At 43.9% G+C, this 17333-nt stretch overlaps 1 protein-coding gene across 1 annotated transcript in view; it reads left to right on the plus strand.

Annotated features, from left to right (window-relative positions):
- The first annotated feature begins 4736 nt into the window (after positions 1-4736).
- Positions 4737-17333, plus strand: part of LOC126995807 (probable chitinase 10) — a 100885-nt gene continuing 88288 nt past the window's right edge. The window contains exon 1 of the mRNA XM_050855658.1: positions 4737-4892. Within this exon, the coding sequence (XP_050711615.1) occupies positions 4890-4892 (3 nt within the window). The 5' untranslated portion in view covers positions 4737-4889. The remainder of the gene's footprint in view (positions 4893-17333) is intronic.

The following is a 17333-nucleotide window of genomic DNA, read 5'->3' on the forward strand; positions in this document are numbered from 1 at the left end:
GCTTTTGACCCCTGTGTGTGTGTGTTTGCATGTTTGGACGCCCTGTGTTTCCCCTGGGGCGTGACAATAGCCCATACACGTTGAAAAGATAGAAAATGGTGGTCATTCTGGATCTGGATCATTCCCTGTGGTTGCCTGCTAGGAGAGGGGCGTGTCATTATTTAGCTGTTTTCTCGGTGTTTTGTGCCTCTCGTGTTCTTGTTAGTTGTTACCCCAATGTGTGTGTGTGTGTTTGCATGTCATGACACCTTGTGGTTCCTCAGGCGTGTGGCAATGAAATGCAAAAAGGAGATAACGTCGGTAATTCCCAGTGGTTGACTGCTAACAGAGCAAGGCGACCGTGTTTATCTTTTCTTGGTGGGCCTCTGCCGCGTGTCTGTAGCCTAGCCCTCGTGTGTGTGTGTGTGTGTGTTTGGGCACCCGGGTTGTTCCCCACGCTATACTGATTTTGTCATCCATTATTCCACACTCCACCCCTGTCAGTAGTGGTGACACCGCATTATGCAAGCTACTTTTAATTGAGTACCTATTAGAACACAAATAAGGTATTTATGCATCTATAAAAAATATATAATACATTCATCGTTATAGATTGCAATATGTGAAAGAAACAAACCTCCTTTTGAGTATACATAGGCATAATAGGCTACATACCACATTTGCATCGTGCGCATTCACCTGTGGCATTAAAGAAAACGGTGGAAGCGTATACTCAAGTTTTCATGTATTTCTCCGAGAAACATTTTCCGATAACTTAAATGTAAAGAAAAGTCTTCTGTAGTAATCGTTTCTAGGATTCGATTAGCCTACTGTAAATGCAATCGACTTCATTTTTCAAATAGTAATCGAAGTAATTGATTACAAGTAATGGATTAATTACGCCCACCACTACCTATCTGACATTATAAATCTAGATACGGTTTTCCAAAGGTCTTAAATTGGGCTGTTCAGATCTTCCGCATCCTTTCAGGGATTTCAAGGTCAGTATCGAGTGCCATATAGTGCATTGAGTGCCTTCCAGAGCGCCTCGCTGTGGAAAACCCGGTTGGTTTGACGCCACAGCCTTGGCCATGATTGCTAGGGGACCACAGGCAGGGCTTGGAAGAAAAGGAAATATGGGTTATAGGTCCATTTTAGAGGGTTTAAAGCTAGTGTGGGGCCTTGAAAACTACTGGGTGAGGGTGTCTGGGTTGTGGCGGCGGCTGTGACTTAAGTCCGTATTCTTAATTAAACGTATCGGGCTCCCATTACGACTATCTTATAAGGCCACGGAGAAGATAACCTGTTTTTCATGGGTGATAATGCCGTTCAAGATGCATTAGTCGTGATTAGTTGTGATCCTGGCGTGATAGTTTTAGATGACTTTTGCGCCATGACGGGAAAATCGCCCATAAAACCCCATAGAAACCAAGGATCACAAAACTGTGTGAAGATCCCATCAACTTCTAGAGACTTTTCAATCAGGCGAACTGAGGCATGTTTAAGAACACGGACTTTAATCCCCTGACCTGACCTCACAGTGCCAGGAGCATGGACCACAGAGAGGCCTTCTTCCCTTCTTATCTTTCCTAGTTTCCCCTCTTTCCTTCCCTTCACCTCCCCATATCTCTGACTCCTCCAAACTCTTCTCTCTCTCCACCTCTTACTCATTCTGTTCTGTTTTTTCCCTTCTTCCCTTTCCTAGTTTTCCCTCCTATAGTCCGGCAAATCTTAAGTGGCGGCTCTGACGTAGACAGCCCGCGAGACCCTGTTGCCACGTCTTCACCTGACCTCGCAAACCGTGCCTCTCACACCCTTTTTCTCTCTCTCTCTCTCTCTCTCTCTCTCTCTCTCTCTCTCTCTCTCTCTCTCTCTCTCTCTCTCTCTGTGTGTGTGTGTGTGTGTGTGTGTGTGTGTGTGTGCGCGAGAAAAGTGGGGGTGTACTCTCATTCGGGGAGTATGGTGCACGACAATTGAGTTTGCATAACTTTCTCTCCTTCCCCTCTTAACCAATCTTTTTCTGCCTTCTTCCCCAACTTACCTTCCCCAATTTCTCCTCCTACCTCCCCTTCCCTTCACCTTCTCATGGCTCCGTCTCCTCATAACTTTTCTTTCCCTCCCCTCTTACCAATCTTTTCTGCCTTCTTTCCCTCGTACCTCCCCCAATTTCCCCTCCTACCTCCCCCAATTTCCCCTCCTACCTCCCCTTCCCTTCACCTTCCCCCTTTTCTCTCTCTCCTTTTCCTTCCCCTCTTACTTGTCTTTTCTGCCTTCCCTTCTCAGTGTTCTTACCTTCCTTAATATTCCCTCCCACCTCTTCTTCCCTTCACCTTTTTTCATTTGTCTCCTTTTATCTTCTCTGTTTCCTATCCCCTATTCCTTACCTATCTTCTTCTGTCTCCTTTCCTTCCCTAGTTTCCCCCACCCTACCTCTCCTTTCTGTCACTTTCTCTCCATTTCTCCGTCTCTTTACTCCTCTCTCTCTCTCTCTCTCTCTCTCTCTCTCTCTCTCTCTCTCTCTCTCTCTCTCTCTCTCTCTCTCTCTCCTCTTATCTACCCTCTTCTGCCTTCTTCTTCCCAAGTTTCCCCTCCAACCCCTTCTTCCCCTTCACTTCCTCTCCTCCACACTTTAGCTTCCCTTCACTTCCCCTTCATCCCTCGCCCCTTGGTTTCTTTGATCCAAACTCCATTAAACATTTCAGCGCCCAAGCACATACATTTGATAAGACTCATAAGATTCGAGGGCATTTCCATGGGGTAGATTTTTTTACCCTGGTGGTAGTTTGACAGTTTCTGTACCCTGAACGTAAAGAAACACTCATGGGGACGCGTGTAACTTCTTCTTTGGCCTTCAGAAATGATTGATGTAAGAGAGGAAAGCGTCTAAGAATACCGACCAATTGTTTGAAAAGCCTCTCGTAGAAGTTACTGTTTTTTTCATGGACTTTTGTGATCCCAGTGATAGTTTTACCCGATTCCTGCATCTTGAACGGTGAAATCATCCATAAAAACCCGGTTAATCTTTACTGTGGCTTTGGGAAATTGTCATAATGGGAGCCTGATACGATGAAGAATATGGACCTTGTTAATTTCTGTGAGAATGACAAGAAGTCTGTTTCATCCTAGCACATCCTACCTTGCTCACCTTCCTCCTCTTGTTTGTCAGGAGATTTCCCTAGTCCGGCGCCTCTGTTCGTCTGTTTGAAAAGCCTCTCGTGGAAGTTGTTGGGCTTTTCATGGACTGTTTTGTGATCCTGGTGTGATAGTTTTACACGACTTTTGCAACTTGAACGGGAAAAAAAACACCCATGAAAAGCCTCTCTCTTAGAAGTTGCTGTGTTTTCATGGACTTTTGTGATCCTGGTGTGATAATTCTAGATGACTTCTGTAACATGAACGGGAAAATCGCCCATAAAAACCCGGTTAATCTTTGAAGTAGCTTTTGGAAATTGTCGTAATGGGAGCCTGATACGATTAAATATGGACCGTCCCTAGTCCCTACACATCCCACCTAGCTCACCTTCCTCCTCTCCTTAGTCAGGTGATTTCTCTAGTCTGGCGCTTCAGTACGTCTGTTTGAAAAGCCTCTCGTGGAAGTTGTCGGGCTTTTCATGGACTGTTCTGTGATCCTGGTGATAGTTTTACACGACTTCTGTGACGAACGGGAAAAATCACCCACGAAACCCGGCCCCCTCTCTTAGAAGTTGCTGGGTTTTCATGGACTGTTTTGTGATAGCAGTGATAGTTTTAGACGACTACGGTATATATATATGCGTCATGAACGGGAAAATCACTCGTGAAGACCCCCTCTTGTAAAAGTTGCTGTTTTTTCATGGACTGTTTTGTGATCCTAGCGATAGCTTTAGACAACTTCTGCAACTTGAACGGAAAACCCCCCCCACCCATGAAAAGCCTCTCTCTTAGAAGTTGCTGGGTTTTCATGGACTGTTTTGTGATCCTGGTGATAGTTTTGCACGACTTATGCATTATGAACGGGGGAAATCACCCACGAAACCCCCTCTCTTATAAATTACTGGGTTTTCATGGACTGTTTTGTGATACTTGTGATAGTTTTACACGACTTATGCATTATGAACGGGGGAAATCACCCACGAAACCCCCTCTCTTATAAATTACTGGGTTTTCATGGACTGTTTTGTGATACTTGTGATAGTTTTACACGATTTCTGTAACATGAACGGAAAAAATCACCCACGAAAACATCTTCTTGTAGAAGTTACTGGGTTTTCATGGACTGCTTTGTGATCCCAGTGATAGTTCTAGATGACTTCTGTAACATGAACTGGAAAATCAGCCGTGACAACCCACTCTCGTAAAAGTTGCAGTGTTTTCATGGACTGTTTTGTGATCTAGTGTGATAGTTCTAGATGACTTCTGCGTCATGAACGGGAAAATCGCTCATAAAAACCCGGTTAATCTTTACTGTGGCCTTGGGAAATTGTCGTTATGGGAGCCTGGTACAATTATAACAAGAAAATATGGACCCAGGTAATTTCTGTGAAGCTGACACGAGAACACTTCCACCCATACACAATCCACCTCGCTCACCTTCCCATTCGTTAGTCAGGTGAAGGAAGGAACAGCGTTGACAAGAGCCACGAAAATGCAGGTAAAGGGAAAGTGAGAAAATGAAGGGGAGGGAGGGGGGTGAAGGAGGGTGAAGAGGGAGGAGCTTACTGGTGGGGGGAGGGGGGGGGGTAGGCGGCGGTGACGGAGTGGAGAGAGGGCAAAGAGAGAGGCAGTGTCGTGGTGGCTGTGAGTGTGTTGTGTGGTTGCCCGCTGTCTCTCCTCCCCAGCGCACGCAGCTTTGCTCTCAAGAGGATTGTGTCTCCCTCCCTCCCTCCCTCTCCTCCGTCCCTCCCTCCCTTACTCCGTGCACCGACGTCATAATGGTCAGTATGTCATTAGTTATTGGCCTGTTTTGATTGTTACGGTGTTATCTATCCACTGTCTATTGGTTATCCATATGTGTCTGTTGGTACTCTTTAATCCCCTTCTCTCTCTCTCTCTCTCTCTCTCTCTCTCTCTCTCTCTCTCTCTCTCTCTCTCTCTCTCTCTCTCTCTCTCTCTCTCTCTCTCTCTCCTTCAACGTAATATTAACTAGAGTAGAAATGCAACGTTTTGGAGTCTTCTGATTAATGTAAAATCACTTAGGTTTAAGGACAGACCACTAAGTCTGGACCATGGGGTCTGTGTGGTCTGATTTTCTATGTAAATCTATGTAAATCTCTCTCTCTCTCTCTCTCTCTCTCTCTCTCTCTCTCTCTCTCTCTCTCTCTCTCTCTCTCTCTCTCTCTCTCTCTCTCTCTCTCTCTCTCTCTCTCTCTCTCATTCTCTGTCTCTCTCTCTCTCTCTCTCTCTCTCTCTCTCTCTCTCTCTCTCTCTCTCTCTCTCTCTCTCTCTCTCTCTCTCTCTCTCTCTCTCTCTCTCTCTCTCTATTTTCCATTATATATATGTGTCTGTATTGATGTCTATTCCCTTTCTCTCTCCCTCCCTCTGTCTGTCTATCTGTCTCTCCTCTTTCTCCTCTTGTTCTCAACCATTATAACCTCTAGGTGTCTGTCTCTTGGTATTGTCCATTCCCCTTCTCTCTTTCCCTCTATCTGTCTATCCTCTTGTTTACGGCTATTACATGTCTGTCTACTGATCTTGTCTATTCTCTTTCTCTCTCTCTCTCTGTCTGTCTATCTGTCTTCTCTTTCTCCTGTTTGCGACCATGATGTGACTGTCTAGTGATATGGTCTAATCCCCCTCTCTCCCTTACTCTCTCTCTCTCTCTCTCTCTCTCTCTCTCTCTCTCTCTCTCTCTCTCTCTCTCTCTCTCTCTCTCTCTCTCTCTCTCTCTCTCTCTCTCTCTCTCTCTACTTGTTTACGACCATAATGTGTCTATTGGTATTGCCTATTCCCTTACTTTTTTCTCGCTCTATCTGTCTCTTCTGTCTCTCCTCTTATTCCTCTTCCTCACGAGTCCATTATAATCGTCTGGGTTCGAATCCGGCGCTGGGTAGTAAGCAACAGTGATAATGGTAACAGTGATGCCAGGACAGGAAGGGCAGTAAGCAGTAGTGATAAGACGTAGTAACAGTGATGGCAGTGAGGGAAAACTCGGCCGCCTATAGACGCAGGGACACGCGTTCGAGGCCCTCCTGTATGTGGGGCGGAGAAACTGAGACAGATGGCCATAACACACACACACACACACACACACACATCTGTAATTAGTGCAGGATGACAGAGCAAGCATGAGAGAGAGAGAGAGAGAGAGAGAGAGAGAGAGAGAGAGAGAGGTGATAACTACAATATGAACGGGTTTTGGACAATAATGAGAGAGAGAGAGAGAGAGAGAGAGATACCGGTTTTCTCAAGGTAATGTCCATTGTATTTAATAAGAAAAAAATAATTATATTGTTTCTGGAGTCCTTTGTGAGATGGTGATGACGGCGGTGACTGTCGTGGTGGTGGTGACGGTGGTGGTGGTGGTGGTGGTGATGAAAGCTTCGTATCAATTTTTATTTTTATTTTCCTTTGATGCCCTTTAATGGAGCTCAGTAATAATAATAATAATAATAATAATAATAATAATAATAATAATGTCTTATGAACCTATAGTACCATACATTCTTTTAATCCACTAATGTATCTCGCGTCATCTTGAAGGTATACAGTATATCGTATTGCCACTCACCACATGACTGCCAGGTCTGTTCCACTCACCCACCACTCTGTTATTATTGACACTCCTCATGTCTGCTAAGCCTGTTCCACTCACTCACCACTGTTAGTATTAGCACTCACCACATGACTGCCAGGCCTGTTTCACTCATCCACCACTCTGTTAGTATTGGCACTCACCACATGACTGCCAGGCCTGTTTCACTCATCCACCACTCTGTTAGTATTGGCACTCACCACATGACTGCCAGGCCTGTTTCACTCATCCACCACTCTGTTAGTATTGGCACTCACCACATGACTGCCAGGCCTGTTTCACTCATCCACCACTCTGTTAGTATTAGCACTCACCACATGACTGCCAGGCCTGTTTCACTCATCCACCACTCTGTTAGTATTGGCACTCACCACATGACTGCCAGGCCTGTTTCACTCATCCACCACTCTGTTAGTATTAGCACTCACCACATGACTGCCAGGCCTGTTTCACTCATCCACCACTCTGTTAGTATTGGCACTCACCACATGACTGCCAGGCCTGTTTCACTCATCCACCACTCTGTTAGTATTAGCACTCACCACATGACTGCCAGGCCTGTTTCACTCATCCACCATTCTATTAGTATTGGCACTCACCACGTGACTGCCAGGCCTGTCCACTCATCCACCATTCTGTTAGTATTGGCACTCACCACATGTCTGCTAAGCCTGTTCCACTCACTCACCACTGTTAGTATTGGCACTCACCACGTGACTACCAGGCCTGTTACACTCATCCACCACTCTGTTAGTATTGGCACTGACCACATGTCTTCCAAACCTGTTCCACACTGTTCCATTCACCCACCACTATATATGTAAACTAACTATGTTAATGCAGGTTGTGGTGGTAAAGTTTTGTGACCTCTAAGTTATTATGCTTCGAGGAATTATACCAAACCCATTGCAAGTTGAATGTGTCTATGCGATTGACACATCATATGTCTGTACCACTCGTCCACTTCTGTTAGGTTGGGTTGTGGTGGTTGTGGTGAGGCCGCTTTCCTAACATAAACATGCCGTAGCAGTTGCTGTCATACGTCACCGAAGATTATAATATCGATAAGAATTCACAGTGGCAAGATAACATGACGTACCTGATACAAGATATAGAGCCAGAAACACCGCCTATGCAAGCACAAACGTTCAAGCCCCACAATTTTTCTCTTTCACCAGTAAAAGTAAAGGTCCTGTTGTGCCTCCCCGTGTCTTGACGGAGCTAATACAAGTACCCAATACAAGATAAAGAACCAGAAACACCGCCTATGCAAGCACAAACGTTCAAGCCCCACTATTTCTCCCTTTCTCTCTTAACAGTAAAAGTAAAGGTCCTGTTGTCTCTCCTCGTGTCTTGACGGACCTAATACAAGTACCTAATACAAGATAAAGAACCAGAAACACCGCCTATGCAAGCACAAACGTTCAAGCCCCACAATTTCTCCCTTTCTCTCTTAACAGTAAAAGTAAAGGTCCTGTTATGTCTCCTTGTGTCTTGACGGAATAAATCAAACGAAATCGGAGTTGTTCACAAGATGCGCTCCTCAGCCTTGGCCGGGGAGGAAGGGAGCAATCGAGGAAGGGAGGGAGGCGAGAGGCACCGTTGCAGCTCTGTGAAATTGGAATAACCTTTTTTTTTTTCATTATGCAAGCACTACCAATACCACCTTCTCCCCATAACGAGAACTCACTCCAATAATAGATTTTGTCTCCTGCACGAACAAGGGTTGGCTGAAGACGTGGTTGGGGTATTAAAAGGGTCATCTTCTTAAACCTTTGGGCGCCCAAGTACAAGGCTTTCATAGGATTTGTGGGGGGAATTTCCAAGGGCAGTTTTATGACCCTGGTGGTAGTGTGACTATTTCTGCACCGTGATCGTAAAGAAACACTCATGGGGACGCGTTTAACCTCCCTCTTGGCCTTCAGGAATGATTGATGTAAGAGAAGGAAGCGTTTAAGGATACTGGCCTCATAGTTCACCCAAGGGAACAATCGCAGTGTATCGTATGTATTTATTGTTGTCGAGTAGCATGTGGCGAGGTAACGCGCTGCAATTTGTCACAGTACGGGCAGTCACTCCTTGCTCCTGTTTGCTTCCCTGTGTGAGTGTTGGCTGCGGCCGCGTGCTTAGTGCTAGGAGTAACTGGCAAAGGTTGTACCAATATCAAAACGACCTCCTGCAGAATCCTTGGGTCGTATTTTAAAATATTTCGCCCCTCAAGTTCACATATTTGACAAGGTTTTCGTAGGAGTTGTGGGTATTTCAAGGAGTAGTTTTAAGACCCTGGTGGTAGTTTGACCCTTCTTCTGTACCGTGAACCTTAAGAAACACTCATTAGAACACGATTGGTCCCCTCTTTGGCCTTTAGAAATAGCTGATGTGAGAAGCGAAAGTGTTGTTATGCCGCCCCTCATGTTTCTATCTCGCTTCATTGAGAGTTTGGGTTTGCTTGAGGAATGCGTGGGTGATACTGGTTATTCTGTGACTTGTAGACTCCTGCGTTCTTATGTTCTTATGTTCTTATTCTCCTGGGTAGTTAACATGTATCGCATTTATATGATGACGTAATGTGGCACGCGGCTACTTAACGCCTACTTTTCACAGCGGGAACTCACTTCAATAAGTTTGGGGTTGCTGGAGGTTTTCTTGGGCGGTACTTCTCATGGACAGTTAATATGTATCGCCTTTATATATTGATGTAATGTTGCACGCGGCTACATAACGCCTACTTCTCACAGCGGGAAATCACTTCATTAAGAGTTTGGGCTTGCTGGAGGGTTTCTTGGGCGGTACTGATTGCTCTCAAGAAAAAAAAGTAACACTATTGTATTTATATAATGTTGAAAAGCGACACGTAGATAGATAACGCTTACTGCCATAACATAAAGAGAATTGGATTGCTTAAGAACATGTTTGGCGGTACCGATTATTCTCAAGGAAAAATAATACATAACATAACGCTGTACAGTATTTATATAGTGTTGGACGCGTAACGAAAAAACGCTTACTCTTACAACGAAAACTCACTCCGTCAAGAAATTTCGATTGCTTGTGGACCTGTTTGGCGATAATGATTATGCTAAAAAAAAAAAAAAAATCACGTTGTATTGTATTTATATAATGTTGGACAACGACACGTAACGAAATAACGCTAACTCTTACAACGAAAACTCACTCCGTCAAGAAATTTCGATTGCTTGTGGACCTGTTTGGCGATACTGATTATTCTCAAGGAAAAAAAATATCACATTGTATTGTATTTATATAATGTTGAACAACGACACGTAACGAAATAACGCTAACTCTTTCAACGAAAATTCACTCCGTCGAGAGAATTGTATTGCTTAAGTACGTGATTGACGATACTGATTATATACTCAAGAAAAAAAAAATCTATTGTATTAGTGTGATTCTTTGCAACGACACGCAGCGAGGCGACACAACGGAATCTCGCTCAGCCAAGAGATTTCTATTGCTTAAGGCAGAAACATCTCAAGTATAGGTTTCACTGTTTAAGGACATGTTTGGCGATACTGATTATGGCCAAGAAAATAAAATAACATTGTATCCTATTAGTGTGATGCTGCATAACGACACTTGACGAGGTGGTGCTTACTATCACAACGGAAACTCTATTTGTTTCCTGTGTTTGTCCTCCACAGGTATAAAGGTTACCTGTGGACCTGTTACGGGGCTTGGCAGGACTCGGAACACAGGTTTAAAGGTTGCTTGAAGACCAGACCTGTTAGTTTTGGTAGGGCGTGGCGGGACTCAAACCCTTTTTCTCAGAGGCTTTCGGCTCATAACAAACAATTCAAGGCCACAGGAGATTAGTCGGATCCCGTGAGTGTTTTTTTCACATTGACAGTGCAGAAGCCTTGTCAAACTATCACCAGCCTTGTCAAAGTATCACTAGGCTCATAAAACTATCCCCATTCTCAGGCGCTTTCGGCTCATAACAGTCATTTCCCAAGGCCACACACGAGATTAGTCGAGTTCCCGTGAGTGTTTTTTCACATCCACGGTGCAGAAGCCTTGTCAAACTATCACTAGCTCATAAAACTATCCCCATTCTCAGACGCTTTCGGCTCATAACAAACACTTCACATTCACGGTGCAGAAGCCTTGTCAAACTACTAGGCTCATTCACGGTGCAGAAGTCTTGTCAAACTATCACTAGGCTCATAAAACTATCCCCATGCTCAGACGCTTTTGGTTCTCATAACAAACACTTCAAAAGGCCACACACGAGATTAGTCGGGTTCCCGTGAGTATTTTTTCACATTCACTATGCATATGCCTTGTCAAACTATCACCAGGCTTATATAACTATCCCCCCGTGGAAATACTGCTGACACAACCCCTACGAAAGCCTTATCAAATGTGGGTGTGTACGCCTTCTCAATTACACGCAGGGGGGGGGGTCTGAGGGCTTGGGTGGTGGTGGTGGTGGTAGTGATTGTCAGCAAGCAAGATCATGTAAGGTGGTGACGCTCTCTCTCTCTCTCTCCCCCGTGGAACTTGAATCGGGTTAAAGGGCATCAGAACAGCCATATCCTCACACACACACACACACACACACACACACGGCTACCCACACGCGCGTCTGTCTGTTCTCGATTTAGCAACTTTCTCTTTCAATATAGTGGAAGGAGTTGTAAGAGGAGGAGGAGGAGGAGGAGGAGGAGTGTGGGAAGAATGAATGATGGGAGGAAAGAGAATGAGAGGAAAGGAGGGAATGGAGGAAGAATGAATGATGGGAGGGAAGAGAAGGACAAGAGAGGAGGAGGAGGAGGAGGAGGAGTGTGGGAAGAATGAATGGTGGGAGGAAGGAGAGGAAAGGAGGGAATGGAGGAAGAATGAATGATGGGAGGGAAGAGAGAGAGAGAGAGAGAGAGAGAGAGAGAGAGAGAGAGAGAGAGAGAGATTTACATGCAGAGATCACTCACAGGCTATGGTACAGGCCAGCAGGTGGTCTGTCCTTAAACCTAAGTGAAATTATATGAAGCAAATGTCACCAAGACTGCATTTCTACTTTTACTGAATATCAGGTTGAGGGAAGTGGCGGTCGAGCTTGTTTTTAAATGAATTAATCGTACTGCGCCGGACCACTGAAGGCGGGAGTTTATTCCATTCTCGCGCTACAACGTTGGGTGAAAAGAAATGGTGTAGTCTGAATTTATTTGTTTACATTTAACTTTTGTGCCACTATTTCTCATTCGGAACATGTCATCGATAAAAGATAGATTTGTCCACGTTCGTAAAGCCATTGAGTATCTATTTTATAACATTCAATCAGAGTCCCGGAGAGAACAGATTATTAAGGGATGAGAGCCTCTCGTTGTAGGTTTTGTTGCATAAGGAGGAGATCATGTTTCTTGCCCGAAGTATAACACCTAATTTAGCGATGTCCTTCGTGTGGTGGGGACCAAATCTGTTCCGCATATTCCAAGTGGGGTATGACTAACCTATTGTGCAGAGGAAGTGTGTGTGTGTGTGTGTGTGTGTGTGTGTGTGTGTGTGTGTGTGTGTGTGTGTGTCCATCCGTCACTCTAATCCATATTCAGTCCTGGACACTTTATTACCCGGATACCTGTCCTCAATTAGGTCAGGTGTGGCTCCGTTACCTGACCCGTCACACACACACACACACACACACACACACACACACACACACACGAGATACAGACAGACTAGAAGGAAAAAGTAATAAAAAACGTATAAAAACAAATTAAATGAGACTATTCTAAAAAAATGTGTGTGTGTGTGTGTGTGTGTGTGTGTGTGTGTGTGTGTGTGTGTGTGTGTGTGTGTGTGTGTGTGTAAGACTGAAAACACGGAAGAGTAGGCAACAAAAAAAAAACACGAGAGAGAGAGAGAGAGAGAGAGAGAGAGAGAGAGAGAGAGAGTCATTATAATTGTGAACGTAATTACTTGGGAAGAGAAATCCGACAAGTTCAAGTTATTATGGGAAAAAAAAAGTAATTTGAAACTTCCGTCACTAATCTGTCTGTTTTGATACCTCGCCACCTGTCTGTCTGTCTGTATATAAACCTCTATACACACCTGCTGTCTACGTACACCTGTCTATATGTCTCTGTATTTACCTGTCTATATAACTGTCCGTCTATGTATATATCAACACACCTAACAATGTATCTGTCTATGTATCTGTCTGTCTGTCTGTTTGTGTGTCTTTCTGTCTATTTGTTTATCTGTCTGTTTCTGCTCCTATTTGTCTATTGCTGCTGCTGTTGTGTGTGTGTGTGTGTGTGTGTGTCATTCTCTCTGTTAGCGTGTCACATAATCTGTTCAGTCTTTCTATTTTTTTTCTTTATTGTGACTTTTCTTCATTTTGCTTCGTTCGCGTTTTTTTAATTTTCTTTTTTTCTTTCCTTCTTTTTCTCCTTCTTTCGCTTCCTTCTTTTCGTTCGTTCTTTTCTCTCTTTCTTTCTTTTTCTTTCTATATTTCAATTTACTTCCGTCTATATGAGAGAGAGAGAGAGAGAGAGCTTTCTTTCTCTTACCTCATTATCTTTCATTCATATAATTGTTGCTATTTGTCTTGTGTACTCCCGATTATATTCTCTCTCTCTCTCTCTCTCTCTCTCTCTCTCTCTCTCTCTCTCTCTCTCTCTCTCTCTCTCTCTCTCTCTTCCTCCGTGCGTAATAACATCCGAGAGAGAGAGAGAGAAAGCAAAGGTAGTGTTTGGCTCCATTAAGCAGCTTTTTCGGTCTTTTTTTTTTTTTTTTTTTTTTGTTGTTCTCACGCTCAGCAAATGGCGGAGGAGGAGGAGGAGGAGGAGGAGGAGGAGAGTTTTAAGAGGCAGGTGTGTTCATGGGAGTCACCTGTGTGTGTGTCTGTGTGTGTGTGTGTGTGTGTGTCTCTCTCTCTGTCTGCATCTATCTATCTATCTATCTATATCTATGTCTATTTCTATCTTTTTCTCTATTTGTTTTTCTGTCTGTCTGTCTTTCTATCTATCTACTGTAGTCTATCTTTTCTATTCTACCTATCTATGTATTTTTCTTATCTGTTCATCTGTGTATCTGTGTATCTGTCTGTCTGTCTGTCTGTCTGTCCGTCTCTCTGTCTATCTATCTGTCTGTCTGTGTCTCTGTTTGTCTGTCTGTCTATCTATCTATCTGTCTGTCTGTCTGTCTATCTGTCTATCCGTCTGTCTGTCTATCTATCTGTCTATCTGTCTGTTTGTCTATCCGTCTGTCTGTCTATCTATCTGTCTGTCTGTCTATCTGTCTGTCTGTCTGTCTATCCGTCTGTTTGTCTATCTGTCTGTCTGGCTGTCTGTCTGTGTCTGTCTGTACTGTATATGATGGAGTATGGCAACCCTTACTGGACAACCTACGTATTATACGAGAATCAGACGCGTCCACTTTTCCCTGTTTGGTGGACTGGGACACATTTCATTGCTTCCTAGACCGTCATACGGCAAAGTCCTCCTCTTGACTTTCTATTGTAAAGGTAAGAAAGACATGGTATAGTAATCTGTTCCCTGATGAATGATGATGATGACTGTAGTAGCTGAGATGGTGATGATATAGTTCATTGGATGATGTCATGATGAAATGATGTAATAGTGATTAGTGGTGATGGTGACCAGTGTCATAGTAATAGGCTAATTTGTTGGAACGTTAATCGCTGTAGGTGTAGGCTTGTGCTGATAGGAAAGTAGTAGTCTAGTAGTACAGTAACGTGGTAGTAATGATGGTGAAAGTAATAGCAAGATGGTAATGTTAAAGAAAATAATAATGACGATCATACAGCAGTAACAGGGAAATAATTATGAAAAAAATGGATGATGCTGAATTGGTGATCTGGTGATGCTGGTGATAGTAATGTTAATAATAATGGTGACAAGTATTATGACTGTGATAGTAGAAGGCATATTTTATTGATAGTGGTGAGTAGTACTTATGATACTACCATACTACTATCTTTATTTGTCTATCTGCCCCTCTGTCTGTCTGTCTGTCTGTCTGTCTCCTACCTACCCCCTCATTTCTTCGACGTTCTCTCTGTCTGTCTGTCTGTGTGTGTGTCATTATGTCTCTCCCTCTCTTCTCCTTTCTTCCTTTCGACCCACACCCTCTCTTCATCCTTCCTCTCTTCATCCTTTGCCCTCACCCTATTCCCTCTCTCCATTTCCCTTCCCGCCCTTCCTGTTTATCTGTCTGTATGTATAGCACCACTCCCCCAGTCCCCACCACCTACTGTACCACCCCTTCTCCCTCCCCCTCTGCCTACCCATTTAGCCTACATCCACCTCTCTCTCTCTCTCTCTCTCTCTCTCTCTCTCTCTCTCTCTCTCTCTCTCTCTCTTCAATAAATGACAACAGCACGATGCTAGTGTTTTTCTTTTCAACCAAAGCTTACTGTTGGAAGCTGAGTAATTATAATTGTAATTATAATTGACTTTCTCTTATAGTAATTGTAATTGTAATTGAACTTCACATGAGTAATTGTAATTATAATTGCAATTTAAAGTTTTAATAATGGAATTGTAATTGTAATGAAAATTTTGAATTGTAATTACTCCAACCCTGACCACAGTATCTTGTATTGCATCTGCTGTTGCATATCTTATCGTATACATTAGCAGTTTATTGTTCTCTCTCTCTCTCTCTCTCTCTCTCTCTCTCTCTCTCTCTCTCTCTCTCTCTTTCTCTCTCATAATGTCATATCTTGCAGTCTTTCGTCTATATTTATTTTCCTAAGTTCTTTTTTTCCTGCCCTTTCTGTCTCATTTTCCTTTTTTCTTTATTTTCCTTTATTTTCCCTAGGTTTTCCTGTGGCCAGTATTGTGTCTTAATATTTTCCTGACCTTTCTCTTATTTTTCTTTTTGTTTCTTCTCTTTTCCTTGCTTCCTAATCCTTCTTAAGTTCCTGTTCTTCCTTTCTTTCCTCATTTTTGTTTGTCTGTGTCGGGATTAAATTATCATGCCTACTTCTTTTTCTCCATTCTCTTTCTTTCTCTCTTCTTTTCTCTTCTTCATCTCTTCTCTCCTTCATTCCTTTCTTTTCCCTCCCCTCACTTCCCTTCTTCATCTCTTTCTCCTTTCTCTCTTCCTTTTCCCTTCCGTATATTCTTCCCCCCCTCCCTTCTCTTCCCTTCTTCATCTCTTCTCTCCTTTCTCCCTTCCTTCCTTCCTTTTCCCTTCAGTATCTTCTTTCCTCCCTCCCTTCTCTTCCCTTCTTCATCTCTTATCTCCTTTCTCCCTTCCTTTTCCCTTCAGTATCTTCTTTCCTCCCTCCCTTCTCTTCCCTTCTTCATCCCTTCTCTCCTTTTTCTCTTCCTTTTCCCTTCAGTATCTTCTTTCCTCCCTCCCTTCTCTTCCCTTCTTCATCTGTTCTCTCCTTTCTCTCTTCCTTTTCCCTTCCGTATCTTCTTTCCTCCTCCCTTCTCTTCCCTTCTTCATCTCTTCTCTCTCCTTTCCTTCCTTTTCGCTTCTGTATCTTCTTCCCTCCCTCCCTTCTCTTCCCTTCTTCATCTCTTCTCTCCTTTCTTCCTTCCTTCCTTCCTTTTTCCTTCAGTATCTTCTTTCCTCCCTCCCTTCTCTTCCCTTCTTCATCTCTTCTCTCCTTCCTCTTCCGTTTCCCTTCAGTATCTTTTTTCCTCCATCCCTTCTCCCCTTCATCATCTGTTCTCTCCTTCCTCTCTTCCTTTTCCCTTCAGTATATTTTTTCCTCCCTCCCTTCTCTTCGCTTCTTCATCTCTTCTCTCTCCTTTCCTTCCTTTTCGCTTCAGTATCTTCTTCCCTCCCTTCTCTTCCCTTCTTCATCTGTTCTCTCCTTTCTCTCTTCCTTTTCCCTTCAGTATCTTCTTCCCTCCCTCCCTTCTCTTCCCTTCTTCATCTCTTCTCTCCTTTCTCTCTTCTTCCCTTTTCATTCTTCATCTCTTCTCTTTTCCTTCCCTTCTCTTTTCCTTCCTTCATCTCTACTTTCCTTCCTTCCTTCATTTTTCATTCTTCATCTCTTCTCTCCCTCTTCCCTTCTCTTTTCCTTCCTTCATCTCTACTTTCCTTCATTCCTTCATTTTCCATTCTTCATCTCTTCTCCCCCTCTTCCCTTCTCTTTCCCTTCCTTCATCTCTACTTTCCTTCATTCCTTCATTTTTCATCTAATTCTCTCCTCCCTCCCTTCTCTTTCCCTTCCTTTATCTCTACTTTCCTTCCTTCCTTCCTTCCTTCCTCCACTTTTCATTCCTCCTCTCCTCTCCACGGGCTTACCACACCCACACGCTGTCCACTCCTCCACCTCCTCCCCCTCAGGCCACCCCCACCCCTGTCCTTCCCCTTGTTACAATCTCGTGGGCACTGCAGCGCGCTCTTCCTCGTCTCGCCCCCACTCCCCCTCCTCGCCCTGCCCCCATTCAGTTCCTTGGTCATCCTGTTTGCCTTTAACGCCACTCCGCTTCCTTGTCCATCCTGGCTTTCACATTTGAGGCCGCTGTCCGCTGGGAGTTGTCATTATGTGAAGGGTCACCTCAAGACTCGCTTCCTTCTTGCTTGTTCGCGGCCCGGCCCAGTTCAGCTCCTAGGTCATCCTGCGCCGTTGGTAATACTGGGTGCTTCCTTGTTCATCCTAGGTTTAATTCTCTCTCTC

This window comes from Eriocheir sinensis, chromosome 9 (assembly GCF_024679095.1).
Source record: "Eriocheir sinensis breed Jianghai 21 chromosome 9, ASM2467909v1, whole genome shotgun sequence".
Classification (NCBI taxonomy): domain Eukaryota; kingdom Metazoa; phylum Arthropoda; class Malacostraca; order Decapoda; family Varunidae; genus Eriocheir; species Eriocheir sinensis.